Source organism: Chanos chanos, chromosome 2 (assembly GCF_902362185.1).
Source record: "Chanos chanos chromosome 2, fChaCha1.1, whole genome shotgun sequence".
NCBI lineage: Eukaryota > Metazoa > Chordata > Actinopteri > Gonorynchiformes > Chanidae > Chanos > Chanos chanos.
Window position 1 is genome coordinate 31852664 of NC_044496.1, and position 14735 is coordinate 31867398.

Genomic DNA, 14735 nt, shown 5'->3' on the forward strand with positions numbered 1-14735 from the left:
ATTTCCTGTCTTTAACAGAAACACCAGGTTTTCTGAGCAAGAACATTAAAAGATGATTTTCAACTCTTGAGCTGAGACCTAACAAAAAATACAGAGTAAAAATACCTCAAAACTAGAGAAAACAGAGTTCATGTCTAGATACTAAACCTCCACTGTCAGCTCTTAGATTCGCATTTGTCAGGTATGTTTTTTGCTTTGTTTCCCAACTCCCTTCACGTTTCCCATCTAAAATTCCTGTTTCTTTTCTAAGTCATATCAACAGAAGGACGCAGTTTGAGAATCCTGTTCTGGAGGCCAAACGGAGACTGCAGCAGCAGCAGCAGATGCAGAGTCAAGGGCTGTCAGCATTGCCTCTGCCAACTATGTACAGAGGTACCTTGTCTCTCCTAACAGTTTGTCCATGCGTCTTATATCCATGCATGTAAATGGTCCCCCATCAGAGTTCACGTTATATTTGCAATTCTTTATATGTGCCTCTGAAAACACTGATAGATAATTAGGATTGAATAGAATGGATAATTTGTCGTTTATGCATAAACAGGCTCTGGAGTGTTTAGATCTCTTTTGAGAAGCCACAAAAAAGTTCAGTGGCATGCTAAAGCTCTTTAGCGTGTTGACAAACCATTGTGTGTGGCTTTGAATGATTTCTCTATTAAATCTTTTGGTCTTGGATACCCAGAGAAACCTCCCTTCACACGAGATGCCACTCAGCTGAAGGGCACTTTCCTTACCACCGCCTTACAAAAGAGTAACATGGGCTTTGGTTTCACCATCATCGGCGGAGATGAACCAGACGAGTTCCTGCAGGTCAAAAGTGTTATTCCTGATGGTCCTGCTGCACAGGATGGCAAGATGGACACAGGTAAACCTTTATGGACACAGGTAAACCTTGAAGCATGAAGAGCTGACTAAGGTGTAATGCCACAGAAGAGAGTTAAGTGTGTAGGTTTATGTTGGTATTTTTGTGCTGAAGTTCTCTTGGCTGCAGCTTTGTGGCTGCACGACTGTACATGTAGTTTTACCTCAGGGGTCAAAGACTTGTTTCTGAGGGAAAGGTCTAGTCATGTGTGCTTATGTCTTTGTGATCACATTCCAAAAAAGGAAGTGGGTTTGTTTGAGAGCTATCTTAAACGCAAAACCAGAGGTTAACCAGTCTGTGGTTAAAAGTCTGAGTTTAGACTTAAACATAAAAGATTTCTGTCAAATGGTGGTTTTGCACACACCTGCATGTCTTTTGCTTTTGTGCTCTTATGCACTGTTGATAGGGTCTATTTTCAGAGAACTCAGCCCCCTGCCTGCGTCTCTGTCTCTGTCGCTTTCTCTCCTCAGGTTGTTTTAACCATTGAGACCTGTCATTAACAGCAAGAACTTTAGATTCTCTTTTTGTCCTCAAGAGACATGCCTTTATTCTGACCCTGTGTGTGTGTGTATGTCTGTATCTTCTGACCCTGTGTGTGTGTGTGTGTGTGTGTCTGTATCCTCTGACCCTGTGTATGTGTGTGTATGTCTGTCTGTGTCTTCTGACCCTGTGTATGTGTGTGTATGTCTGTACCCTCTGACCCTGTGTATGTGTGTGTGTGTATGTCTGTATCTTCTGACCCTGTGTGTGTGTGTGTATGTGTGTGTGTGTCTGTATCTTCTGACCCTGTGTGTGTGTGTGTGTGTGTATGTCTGTCTGTGTCTTCTGACCCTGTGTATGTGTGTGTATGTCTGTACCCTCTGACCCTGTGTATGTGTGTGTGCGTATGTCTGTATCTTCTGACCCTGTTTATGTGTGTGTGCGTATGTCTGTATCTTCTGACCCTGTGTATGTGTGTGTGTATGTCTGTCTGTGTCTTCTGACCCTGTGTATGTGTGTGTATATCTGTACCCTCTGAACCTGTGTATGTGTGTGTATGTCTGTACCCTCTGACCCTGTGTATGTGTGTGTATGTCTGTATCTTCTGACCCTGTGTATGTGTGTATGTCTGTATCTTCTGTATATGTGTGTGTGTGTGTGTGTGTGTGCGTGTGTGCGCGCGCACACACGTGTGCCTATGAGTATGTGTGCCTGTTTGTATTGTGTGTGTATGTGTGTGTGTGTGTGTGCGTAAGTGTATGTGTGCCTTTATGTATGTGTGTGTGTGTGTGTGTTTATCTGTGTGTCAGTCCTCCTATGTTCACTGCTGTCCTCTTTCATCTAGGTGATGTCATTGTCTACATCAATGACATTTGTGTCCTGGGCACCACACATGCAGATGTAGTCAAGCTCTTCCAGTCTGTGCCCATTGGTCAGAGTGTAACCCTGGTGCTTTGCCGTGGTTACCCACTGCCATATGATCCTGAGGACCCGTTGGCCAGCTCCTCCATGCCCCCCCTAGGTCTGGTCGACCACCCGCTTCTGCTCAATGGAAGAAACAGTTATGATAATTATATGGAGTATATGTCTTTGACTGGTCGACTGGTACCTGAACATGGAGAGGGGCTCACCCAGATGCCCCACCCTGGCGACACCCATCTTGATGGCTCCCAGCCACCCTCTCTCACCACACCTGCTGCTCTGCCTGACGATAGTGTTTCCATGGCGTCATCATCGGGGGCTACAGCCGGAGCCCATGGGATGGCTGAGTTGCTCAGTCTAAGCATGACCAAAGGAGCGGAGGGCTTTGGCTTTACCATAGCGGACAGCCCCATGGGCCAGCGCGTCAAGCAGGTGAGTCATGCCTCACTGCACTGTCAGCTGTGTGGAGGCTTTGTCCTGGAGCAAGAGGGTGTGGGCTGACTGTGGCTGTCTGATGTAGGTGCTGGAGCCACAGGGGTGCCCAGGCTTATGTGAAGGTGATGTGATTGTGGAGATTAATCAGCATGGCCTCCAGGGACTGAGCCACGCCCAGGTAGTGCAGCTGCTGAAGGACTGTGCTGTGGGGGTGGAGACCACACTCCTCGTCCAGAGAGGAACAGGAGCAGGTGAGGTGTCGCTGGGTTATTATGATAATAATAATAATAATAATAATACGTTTATTTAGAGCCCAGTATCACTATTTATAGTCTCAAAGGGCTTTACATGTCTATAACAAAGTTAAATCAAAATTATATTATGCATAAGTTCGAGAAAATAGATAAGTCTTTAGTGTCGTTTTAAAGGTATGGAGAGAGTTTGCCTCCCTAACTTCTGTAGGTAAACCATTCCAGAGGAAGGGAGTGGTAGGAAAAGGCTTGGTTGCCAGCTGACTTCTTTGTAACTCTTGGAATGACTAATAGTCCAGAATCTTGAGAGCGCAGGTGGGTTATAGGGTGTAATTAAGTCGGACAGGTAGGAAGGTGCAAGCCCATGTAAAATTTTATATGTTAATAAGAGGATCTTAAAATCTGCCCTTGCATGAATTGGGAGCCAGTGAAGGGAAGCCAGGACAGGGGTAATGTGATCAAACTTCCTCGTTCTGGTCAGAATTCTAGCAGCAGCATTCTGGACCAGCTGAAGACTACTGGTACTAGAGGCAGGCCAGAGTAAAGAACATTACAGTAATCGAGGCGAGACGTGACGAACACGTGAACAACGGTTTCTGCATCAGCCATACTTAGAAAGGGCCTAATTTTAGCAATGTTACGGAGGTGATAAAAGGCAGTTTTGGTTGTGTTCTTGATATGAGTGACTAGCGAGAGACTAGAGTCAAAAATCACACCAAGGTTTTTAGCTGTAGAGTTTTGAGAGGTGATGCAGTTGTCAAAATTTAGGGTAAGATCACTAAAAAGATGCTTATGCGTAGGGGGACCAGTCACCAGCATTTCAGTCTTGCCTGCGTTAAGCATCAGGAAATTTGAAGACATCCAACCCTTAATAGCACAAAGACATGCCTCAAGGTTAGCCAATTCAGAGCGGTCATTGTGCTGGATAGGTAAGAAAATCTTAGTATCGTCAGCATAACAATGGAAGTTAATGTTGTAACTACAAATAGGGTCACCCAAAGGGAGCATGTAAATAGAGAATAGAAGAGGGCCATGGACTGATCCCTAAGGAACATCATAGTTAAGCTTACAGTATTCAGAGGTCACATTATTAGAGTGGACACACTGCTTTCTCTCAGAGAGATAAGATTTAAACCAAGAGAGCGCCCGGCCACAAATGCCAATTTGATTTCTAGGCGCTTTAACAATATAGTGTGATCGACCGTGTCAAATGCTGCACTCAGATCAAGCAGAATAAGAACAGAAGTAGCACCAGCATCCATGGCTAATAAAAGATCATTAGTTACTCTAGTAAGCGCGGCTTCAGTAGAGTGAAAACACCTGAAGCCTGACTGAAATATTTCAAACAGACTGTTAGAGGACATATGGGCTATCAGCTGAGCAGCTACAATTTTTTCAAGTACTTTTGAAAGAAACGGGAGATTAGAGATTGGCCTATAATTATTTAATGCTTCGGGGTCAAGGTTCGGTTTTTTAAGTAAAGGCCTGATCACGGCTGTTTTAATAGCGGAGGGTAAAACACCAGACTTAAGTGACATATTTAGAGTGTTTAAGATTGTTGGGCCGAGAACCGAGAAAAGCTCTATGTAAAGTTTAGCAGGTAGGGGATCAAGGAGGCAAGAAGCTGGTTTAGCAGAGTGCACCAATTTGGACAGCGCGTCTAGAGAGATAGGGTTAAATTGAGTTAAAGGGTGCACATCCTGACTAATCTTAGGCACAGTAACGGAGCGTGCAGGCAGTCTGATTTGATGAATCAATTTGAATATTACGACGAATTAAGTCTATTTTTTGCGAGAAAAATTCAACAAAATCGTTTGCAGTAAAAGGGCTAGATTGAGGGGAGTGATTCTGGGTAATTTTAGATACTGTATCAAAAGGGAACCTGGGGTTATTTTTGTTAATATTTTGTTAACATCTACGGCTGTCCTAACAACAGGTCCTAAACTTCAGGAAAAACATATGATAAAAACTTACATCTTTTATCATCAGGAAGAATTCAGTCACTTACAAAAGAGAAGTAGAACCAATCACTGACACAAGGTCATGGTGTGAGACAGCAGACGGTGTTTCAGTCAGTACAGTACTGCAGGTGGACTCTTGGTTTCAACATTGAATGTCTTGGTGCAGTTTGACCTAGCTTGTCAGATTTTGTCTGAATTATGTGACTAGTAGTTGGTATATTGTGTCACAGTATTTACCAGATGAGTATGAGTGAAAGCACAGAATTCTGAGTGACATTCACACACAGCACAAATGGCTCCCATTTCAACATGGCACTCACTGAGAGTGACTGGGACATTAAATGGTCAATAATCATAATAAAAATAGCCTCATATGAATCTGAAATAACGGTATGCAAAGGCAGTGACATAATGCTGCACTGCAATGTGAGCTCTCTCTCTCTCTCTTACTTTCTCTTTCTTTCTCTCTTTCTTTCTTTCTCTCTTTCTCTCTCTCTTACTTTCTGTGTCCCTCTTTCCCTCTCCCTGTAATTAGATAGACAGAGCACACATGGTCTGTGATAGAAACACAGCACTCTCCTGTAAGGAAGACAGACACAGGAAGGGCTGAAGCCAAGTGCCAGACAGTCCAATCTCAGTGCCGGATCAGTGCCAAGGTCCCTGTGATTGCTGGCTGTGTTCACAGTTCTGCCCCTCCACAGTGCATTTGGGACCGGCAGTGGGATCAGAGTGAATCAGTCAGAATTTTAGACGGCCTTTGCAAACTGTTTTAAGTGACTGGATTATAAATAATCATAAACAACACAGTGTCTATTATATTATCACAATGTATATTATGTATGTGTATATACGGTAAATTTGCAAGTAGTGGCCAGGGCCATTATTTACCTCAACTGAAGAAAGAACCAGGCCTTTAATTGAGACAGGCAATTATTAGAGACAGGCCATTATGTATGATTTGTCCTTTTTGTAGTTGTGTGGTTTTTTTTTTGTAATATTGTAGTAATGTTTCATTTCTAATTTATCCTTACATACTACTTGAATATAGCCTTTACTATACTGTATTTAAAGGATAAAAATAGTAGGTCTACTACAGGCAGTTTGTGTCAGATTATAATGATATGGTGCTGATAATAAAGTTTAGCACACAGACCGCACAAAAGCAGATGCTTCATGGGCATTCAAAGTGCAGAATTTTCGCAGATTATTTTAATGTACCAGTATTATCTGAACTTGGGGAGAGAACGAAGAGCACAGTTATTAGGCGCTTTCGCACAGGAGGAACTTTTCCATAGTTCTTAGAACTGTTGGAGAAAGTACCCCCTTTTTCGCGTGTTTGCACCGCAGGAACTTATAACGATTATAACCGTACGTTCACACTGAGCGCGGCTAGAGCGTCAAAGTGACCGGAAGTCATTCATTTTCAATGAGAGCCAGCGTCTTTAAGCGGCGAAGAGCGTCGCGGCAAAGGGCGTCGCGGCGAGGGGTGTTTGGGCGTCAAAATACAGTTGAAGTTCGGTTAACTTTATGGTAATGAGATATGACGCGGTTGGGCGGCAACCAATAGAAACTTGGAAGTGCTCCGCTCTAGAGAATTGTAGAGAACACAACAGTATAAACTATTGTTCCCACAAAACTTTTGGTCCTAAGCAAAATGGAGGAGAAACTGATTATATCGGTGGTGGGTTTCCACATGTTGTACTGTAATGTAGGTTATGCACAAACGTTAGTGTTAATTAAAGACCAAGGCTAGTAAACGTGTCCTATAAACTCCATGCTGGAATTTGACCTAGCCTATCATTAACACAAAAGACACACAACAACAAAAAGCTTTTAAGTAGTGTTTTTCATTAGTTAATTTTGTTACGAAATATGTAATTAGCATTGTTTATTTATTTCTGTCATCGGTCGATTTCGCACCTTCACATTTAAAATATCTCATAAGGTTAACTTATAGCCTACTGGTGGTCAGTCAGCACAAAGATACCGCTCGACCTGTTTGTTTGCTTTATAGCCCCTTTAAAAACATTTGCATAACCAAGCTTTCCGAAGGAACTTGTACCCGCCTATTTCATCAACGGCAGAGCGTCCACAGTGTTCAACAGCGTCGTTGGCAGGGAGGTTTGGGCGACTCTTGACGCTCTCGCCGCTCTCAGTGTGAACGTACAGTAAGGCGCTTTCGGACCGAACAGTTCTAGGGTCTCATTTGATAGGAACTACCCCCTGGGGAGCTTCCCCTAGAACTACATACGTTCTAGGGCTTTTTTCTGTTTGCATTCGCACCGCCATTAGGAATGCTGAAGTGACGTAAGGCGGCCGACGGTACAGCAGAGATGTTGTTTACGACTAACCAGGATAGATGCACATTTTTAAGTACAAATGTAATGACTTTTAAGACCTTTTAAATACCTCCAAAGGGAAAAAATACCATTACTGCGGCAAAAGAAATCGACAAACTAGACTACAGTATACACAATTAATGAGTTTTATTGAATTTGAATGACAGAAATATTGAGTGCACATTAGATAACATATAACTAGCATAGCGCTTGTGCCTGACACTTGCTCGCAGCGTTGTGTTTTTGGTTTTTACTTTTTCCCCGCCGCAGCTCTCAAATCGTAAACTGGATAAACACATTCTTATTTTAGGTTAAAATGCGGATCACAGCCACACAAGCGGACACACAAGCACCTACCGAAGCGGAGTTTACGCTACCTCTTCAATGTACAAATATACATTGGACGTTGCAAAAATGGTCATTGTTGGGGGATATAAAATACCGGTAAAATAAAACATAAAACCATGTTTCCCCTCCTACAATTCCAGACAATTTTAGACATGAATATCAAAAACTAAATGTAATATGTTCTAAGATAAATGTAATACGTTCTAAGATATTTTGCGCGGATCTTTAAAAAATCATCTGCGTCTGGACCAATGGCTGTACACCTTCGTCACAAGATTCCTATTGCGCTGCGAAAGTACCTACCCTGAAGTAGGACCTTAAAAGGCCCCGCAAAACGGCGTTCTAAGAACTAAAATAGTTCTAAGTTCCTGCGGTGCGAACACGCGAAAAGGGTGGTACTTTCTCCAATAGTTCTAAGAACTATGGAAAAGTTCCTCTGGTGCGAAAGCGCCTATAGTTCTTAGAACGCCGTTTTGAGGGGCCTTTTTAGCTCCTACTTCAGGGTGCGCAATAGGAACTTTCGAAGCGCAATAGGAACATTGTGATGTAGGTGTATAGCCATTGGTTCAGACGCAGGCATAGATGATTGCAACCGCCATTTTTAAAGATCCGTACAAAATATAAAGTCTTAGAACGTGTTACATTTAGTATATTTAGTACAAGTGTACATTTAGTACACTTAGTCATGTCTGAAATGTCTTAAACTGTCTGGAATTGTAGGAGGAGAAACATTGTTTTATGTTTATGAGGTAGCGTACACTCCGCTTCGGTAGGTGCTTGTGTGTCCGCTTGTGTGGCTGTGATCCGCATTTTAACCTAAAATAAGAATGTGTTTATCTAGCTTACGATTTGAGGGCTACGGCCGGGAAAAAGAAAAAAAAAAAACACGATGCTGCGAGCAAGCATCAGGCACAAGCGCTATGCTAGCACCCGAAAAGTACTGCCCGTCGAGTCACTCACTGCTACTGCGGTGGTAAACACATAAATGCAGGGGGACATTTTTTTTCCATTGGACTGGGTCTATTGCCATACAGTTTTATTTTCGTCAATGAGAAGGCAATTATATGTTATCTAATGTGCACTCAATATTTCTGTCATTCAAATTCAATAAAACTCATTAATTGTGTATAATGTAGTCTAGTTTGTCGATTTCTTTTGCCGCAGTAATGGTATTTTTTTTCCCCTTTGGAGGTATTTAAAAGGTCTTAAAAGTCATTACATTTGTACTTAAAAATGTGCATCTATCCTGGTTAGTCGTAAACAACATCTCTTAGCTGCTGTACTGTCAGCCACCTTACGTCACCTCAGCGTTCCTAATGGCGGTGCGAATGCAAACAGAAAAAAGCCCTAGAACGTATCTAGTTCTAGGGGAAGCTCCCCATGGGGTAGTTCCTATCAAATAAGACCCTAGAACTGTTCGGTCCGAAAGCGCCTATTTACAGATTGAAATCTGTGGATATAGCAAATGATGCAATAGTTTGCAAAGAACAGTAATTCCACCACAAAATGAAATTGGTAATCGTTTACTATATTTATGTTGATTAGTGTTGATTATTATGTGAATTATTTGTTTTAATTGTTAATCAAGGAGGATAAAGGTTGTACAGGTTTAAATAATGACATGTTCAAAGGTAAAATTTGTTCCTCTGTTTCCATCTCACCAGCAAACATGTCCCTACTGTACCTACGCCATCTAAAATCAGACCTTTTTCCCTTTCCGTGACTTTTTTCCAAGTACCGTTAAGACGTGCTGAAATATGAAATAACTAATAGAAATAATGAAATAACGCCTAGGAAATAGGAAGGAGAGAGTTTTGGCAGTGTTGTCCCTGAATACTAATAATGGGTCATTAACACACATAGTCCTACAGTGACCACAATCCATGTGAGTTAGAACACTATTGGTATGTTAATATCTATTAAAAAGAAAGATTTTTTTTAACCCGGCCAGCATTTGGAACTGGCCTTTATTTGCCTAAACAGGCAGCACTCCGTCTATAATTTGAGACCCGGCCGTTATATGAGACCTGGCTTTTATTTGAGAATTTACGGTACATATGTGTGTGTGTGTGTGTGTGTGTGTGTGTGTGTGTGGATAGATAGATAGATAGACAGACAGACAGACAGACAGACAGATTAGATAGATAGATAGATAGATAGATAGATAGATAGATAGATAGACAGACAGACAGACAGACAGACAGAAACATACTCACTGCAGCGCCTGTTTAGCCTGTTTTATTGGTTTAGCCTGTTTGATTTGGTCTCATTGCTGAGGCAGATTCAGGACCATGGATAGCTCAGGCATCATTCCAGCTGTAGCTGTGGGTGCTGATCTGAGGACTGCCCTGATTCCACACACACCTCTAAATATCACAGGGAGCATGACCTGCTCCCAGCAGTCCTCTTCCCTCTCTCACATCTGAGTATCACACATCTCTCACACCTCACAGTGCTCTGCCGGCACCCTCCATAGCACTGATGGAGCAGTCAACAACAGTCCAGCTGAATTTGAGCACTGTATTAGAGAGAGAGAGAGAGGGGGAGGGAGGGAGAAAGAACAGGCACTTTACTGAAGCATGAATGAGATTTGGACAGTGATTGGCCAGGCCAGGACGGTGATGGGCAATGCAACTGAAGAGTGTTGTATTGAAATCTTAAGTTTGTTAAGGGGTCATTAGAAATGGAACAGGCATTTTGAACAGTTTGTCTGTTATTTAAATCCAGTTGTTACAGTATGCAGTTTACAAGCTGATAACCTGATTCCTTTTGTTTTGATATATGAAATGCTGTCTCTGGTGGTTTTAATGTTATTTTTAATGTTATAGCTGCACACAGTCATGAGTTGCACGTATTTACTATTTGTCGTAGAACCACCACCATCTCTCAACCTCACTTACACATGCACACGCGCGCACACACACACACACACACACACACACACACAGTTCAATTCCTTGTGATAAGTGTGAAATAGCAGTGTGATAAGGAATGCACCCCAGTGTTTGAATCGCAGCGTCATTTCATGACCAGTGGGGAAAATAAAAACCATGGTGTTTGTGCTCACATTTACAGATCTGATCATTTTCATTCTACTCAGGATGTCGAATTTACTTTGACAATGTTATTGTCTCCAGTGCATTGTAGTCTGTTCTGTCTGTTAAGGCCAAATTCCTGATATTTGACGGTTTTTCACTGACAGCTCCACACATGTGGCTTATTCTGCCAAGACGTATGATAATGAGTCTCCAGCTAATGATGCAACTAGATAGCAGAGAAATGCAACCCCACAACTCATCAGAGATATGGCAATACATGAGAAATAAAAGAAGAAATGAGAGGGAGAGACACTTTGGCAATATTGTGTGCATATTATGAAACCAGTTTTATCCATCTTTGTTGATGACTTAATCTTTTATGAAGTGGATGAATCTCTCTCTCTCTCTCTCTCTCTCTCTTTCTCTCTCTCTCTCTCTCTCTCTCTCTCTCTCTCTCTCTCTCTCTCTCTCTCGCTGTGACCACCCCCTCCTTTCACTCTGTCTCTAACACTTTTTGTTTCTTTTTCAGGTCACTTCTCTCCCTGGGATGCCTCTAAGCAGGTACATGTTCTGTGAAAGATTTTTATGGTTATTTCTCTTCCTTTTCTCTGGATTTTAACTGTGGCCTTGAACACATTTTTGCACTGAAACTGCCCCACGAACTCTAAGAGTATTAGAGAATATTTACGATGAAGACTAGTCACTAGGCACAGAATGAATGAGGTGTGGGTGTCTGTGTCTCCGTATGTGTGTTATGGGGTGAACATAACTTTCATGAAGAGATATGAATTCTGGTGTTGTGTCTCTATTTTAGTGGACAGTGATGTTGTGTCTCTGTGTTAGGGGACAGTAGTGGTGTTGTGTCTCTGTGTTAGTGGACAGTAGTTGTGTTGTGTCTCTGTGTTAGGGGACAGTAGTGGTGTTGTGTCTCTGTGTTAGTGGATAGTAGTGGTGTTGTGTCTCTGTGTTAGTGGACAGTAGTTGTGTTGTGTCTCTGTGTTAGGGGACAGTAGTGATGTTATGTCTCTGTGTTAGGGGACAGTAGGGATGTTCTGTAATTGTAGTAGTGGACAGTGGTGTTGTGTCTGTGTTGCACTTGTGATTCTGAAGAGACTCATTCAGTGGCTCATAGGCATTTGGGAGCACAGGATATAGTCCTGAGGCAGCACTCAGTGTCACGTGAAGCTCTCATAGAATCTAAGCGAGAGCTCTCACAGAATTTAAGCCAGAGATCTCATAGAGTTTAAGCCAGAGATCTCATAGAGTTTAAGAGCTCTCATAGAGTTTAAGAGCTCTCATAGAGTTTAAGTCACAGCTCTCATAGAGTTTAAGTCACAGCTCTCATAGAGTTTAAGCCAGAACTCTCATAGAATTTAAGCCAGAGCTCTCACAAAATTTAAGCCAGAGATTTCATAGAGTTTAAGCCAGGGCTCTCATAGAGTTTAAGAGCTCTCAAAGAGTTTAAGCCAGAGCTCTGCGGGGCCCTCTTGTACTAGAGTGGCTCATATGGTCCGTATGAGTTTCACTGTTTGCTCTTTTTTTCTTTTGAGTTCAGTTGTGCAGAATCTGATCTTTCTTTATGCTCTTTCTTTTTCTGTCTTTCATCCCCCCCCCTCTCTTTACCCTTCACACACAGATACACACTCACACACAAGGATCATATGGTCAAAAAAGACAGATTCACAGATTCTGTTTTCTGTTAGAGTTTATAAACAAATGTGCTGGGAATGGCTGGCTTCCTTGTCTGATTGTGACTGTACCCAGTTAGTGTAACACTACCCACATTGGAACTGTCCAGTAAAACTCACACTGGAAACACTTCAGCTATAATAATAATAATGCATTTTATTTGTTGAGCGCTTTTCATGATACTCAAAGACGCTTAACAAGCATAAAATAATCAGTAAAAGAATCATAATCATAAGAAAAATAATAAGAGAACATAAGAAACAATAAAATAAGAAATAAGAGTCAGAGGCACTTGACTAAAAAGTCGTAAAATCAATGCAATAAAAGGGTATAAGATGCAGTGTTAATCATAGATTAAAAGCAATTCGAAAGAGGTGGGTTTTAAGGAGGGATAATGATAGTTCAGCGCAGTCTCGGATGTGTTGGGGGAGGGAGTTCCAGAGGGAGGGGGCAGCAATGGAGAAGCTCTATCGCCCCAGGTCCGGTGCTTGGTCCTGCATGATACAGTCCTGCAAAAGCGGCGGTGAGGTCGAGGAGGATGAAAATGCTGAGGTGGCCAGAGTCTGAGGAGAGGAGTAGGTCATTGGTGACTTTGAGCAGAGCCGATTCTGTGCTGTACTGTGAACGGAAACCAGATTGAAATGGTTCGAATACGTCGTTTGAGCTGAGGTGGGCTTTGATTTGGGAGGTGACAACACGTTCCAGTATTTTTGAGAGAAAGGGGAGACTGGAGATGGGATGGAAATTGCACATGATGTCGGGGTTGAGTCCAGGTTTTTTGAAAATGGGGGTGACAGCAGCCAGTTTGAGCGTTTGGGAGACTGAACCAGAACTGAGGGAGGCGTTTATGATCAGTGTGATGAGTGAGGAGAGAACCAGGAGACAGTCCTTGATTAAGCTGGATGGGATGGGATCCAGAATGCAGTTGGAGCTTTTCATTCCCACCATGATGTTGGCCAGTTCCATTGGGGAAACAGAGGAGAACTGAGACAGGGGCTGAGTGGTGAATTGGAGAGACGCACTTTGGGAGCTGAGGAGGGCAGGGGAGGTGGTCAGATTTCTGTAAATGGTTACAATTTTAGTTTGGAAAAATGAAAGGAAAGAGTTACACTTATTGACAGTAAAGGTTTTGAGAATGTTGCCAGTGGGCTTGAGAAGATTGTTTATTGTGGAGAAGAAAGCCTTGGGGTTGTTGGAGCCAGAGTGTATGAGGTCTGAGTAATAGGTGAACCTGCCATTCCTTTTTTCAGTTTTATTCTGCGTCCACCTACACAAGTTTATATGAATATACAAATTAGGGTCCTCTCATTAACTATGGTCCTAAATACACCAGTAAATAGAATAGATATAAATAATAAAACATAACACACATTTGCAAGATGAGAGGCTGAGATTCACTGCTATTGGCTACTATCAGCTGAGATTTGTTGTTATTGGCTACTGTTGGCTGAGATTGGCTGCTATTCGCTGAGGTTGGTATTTACCTAGGTGAGACACAGCAAATGTCCTGTCATGACATCAGTATGCTCCTCTGAGCTAATGTAATAACAGTCTATTAAGCTGTTTGACATCTCACTCCCAATGGTAATACATGGATTTAAAAATATGTGAGTTATAAACGCTGTTGATTATTAGCTTATATAAACAAAACCACAGTGAAGCAAACTGTTAAAGCTGAACAGGGATGTGCAATAGTGACTCTGTATGTCAGGGGTGGGCAAATCCGGCCCTGGAGGGCCATGGTCCTGCTGTTCTTCTTGTCAACCAATTAAATATAGTCTCTGATTGGCTGAAGAGCATGCACACCTGTTATCAAAGTGAAAATCAACAGGTAGCTAAGAGGTGAAAACAAAAACCGGCAGGACACCAGCCCTCCAGGACTGGATTTGCCCACCCCTGCTGTATGTGCTGTGTGCTGTGTTTTATAGGGTGTAGCGTATATGTGCTGTGTTTTATAGGGTGTAGTGTATATGTGCTGCGTTTTATAGGGTGTAGCGTATATGTGCTGTGTACTGTGTTTTATAGGGTATAATGTATATGTGCTGTGTACTGTGTTTTATAGGGTGTAGTGTACATGTGCTGTGTGCTATGTGTTATAGGGTGTAGTGTATATGTGCTGTGTGCTGTGTTTTATAGGGTGTAGTGTGTATGTGCTGTGTTTTATAGGGTGTAGTGTATATGTGCTGCGTTTTATAGGGTGTAGCGTATATGTGCTGTGTACTGTGTTTTATAGGGTATAATATATATGTGCTGTGTACTGTGTTTTATAGGGTGTAGTGTATATGTGCTGTGTTTTATAGGGTGTGGTGTATATGTGCTGTGTTTTATAGGGTGTAGTGTGTATGTGCTGTGTACTGTGTTTTATAGGGTATAATGTATATGTGCTGTGTGCTGTGTTTTATAGGGTGTAGTGT

General features: G+C 42.2%; 1 protein-coding gene across 1 annotated transcript in view; it reads left to right on the forward strand.

The window, feature by feature from the left end:
- The window catches only part of magi2b (membrane associated guanylate kinase, WW and PDZ domain containing 2b), a 117734-nt gene that overhangs the window by 91346 nt on the left and 11653 nt on the right, over positions 1-14735 (forward strand). Inside the window, exons 8-12 of the mRNA XM_030794276.1 lie at positions 251-372; positions 680-862; positions 2184-2692; positions 2781-2946; positions 11162-11193. Of these exons, the coding sequence (XP_030650136.1) occupies positions 251-372; positions 680-862; positions 2184-2692; positions 2781-2946; positions 11162-11193 (1012 nt within the window). The remainder of the gene's footprint in view (positions 1-250; positions 373-679; positions 863-2183; positions 2693-2780; positions 2947-11161; positions 11194-14735) is intronic.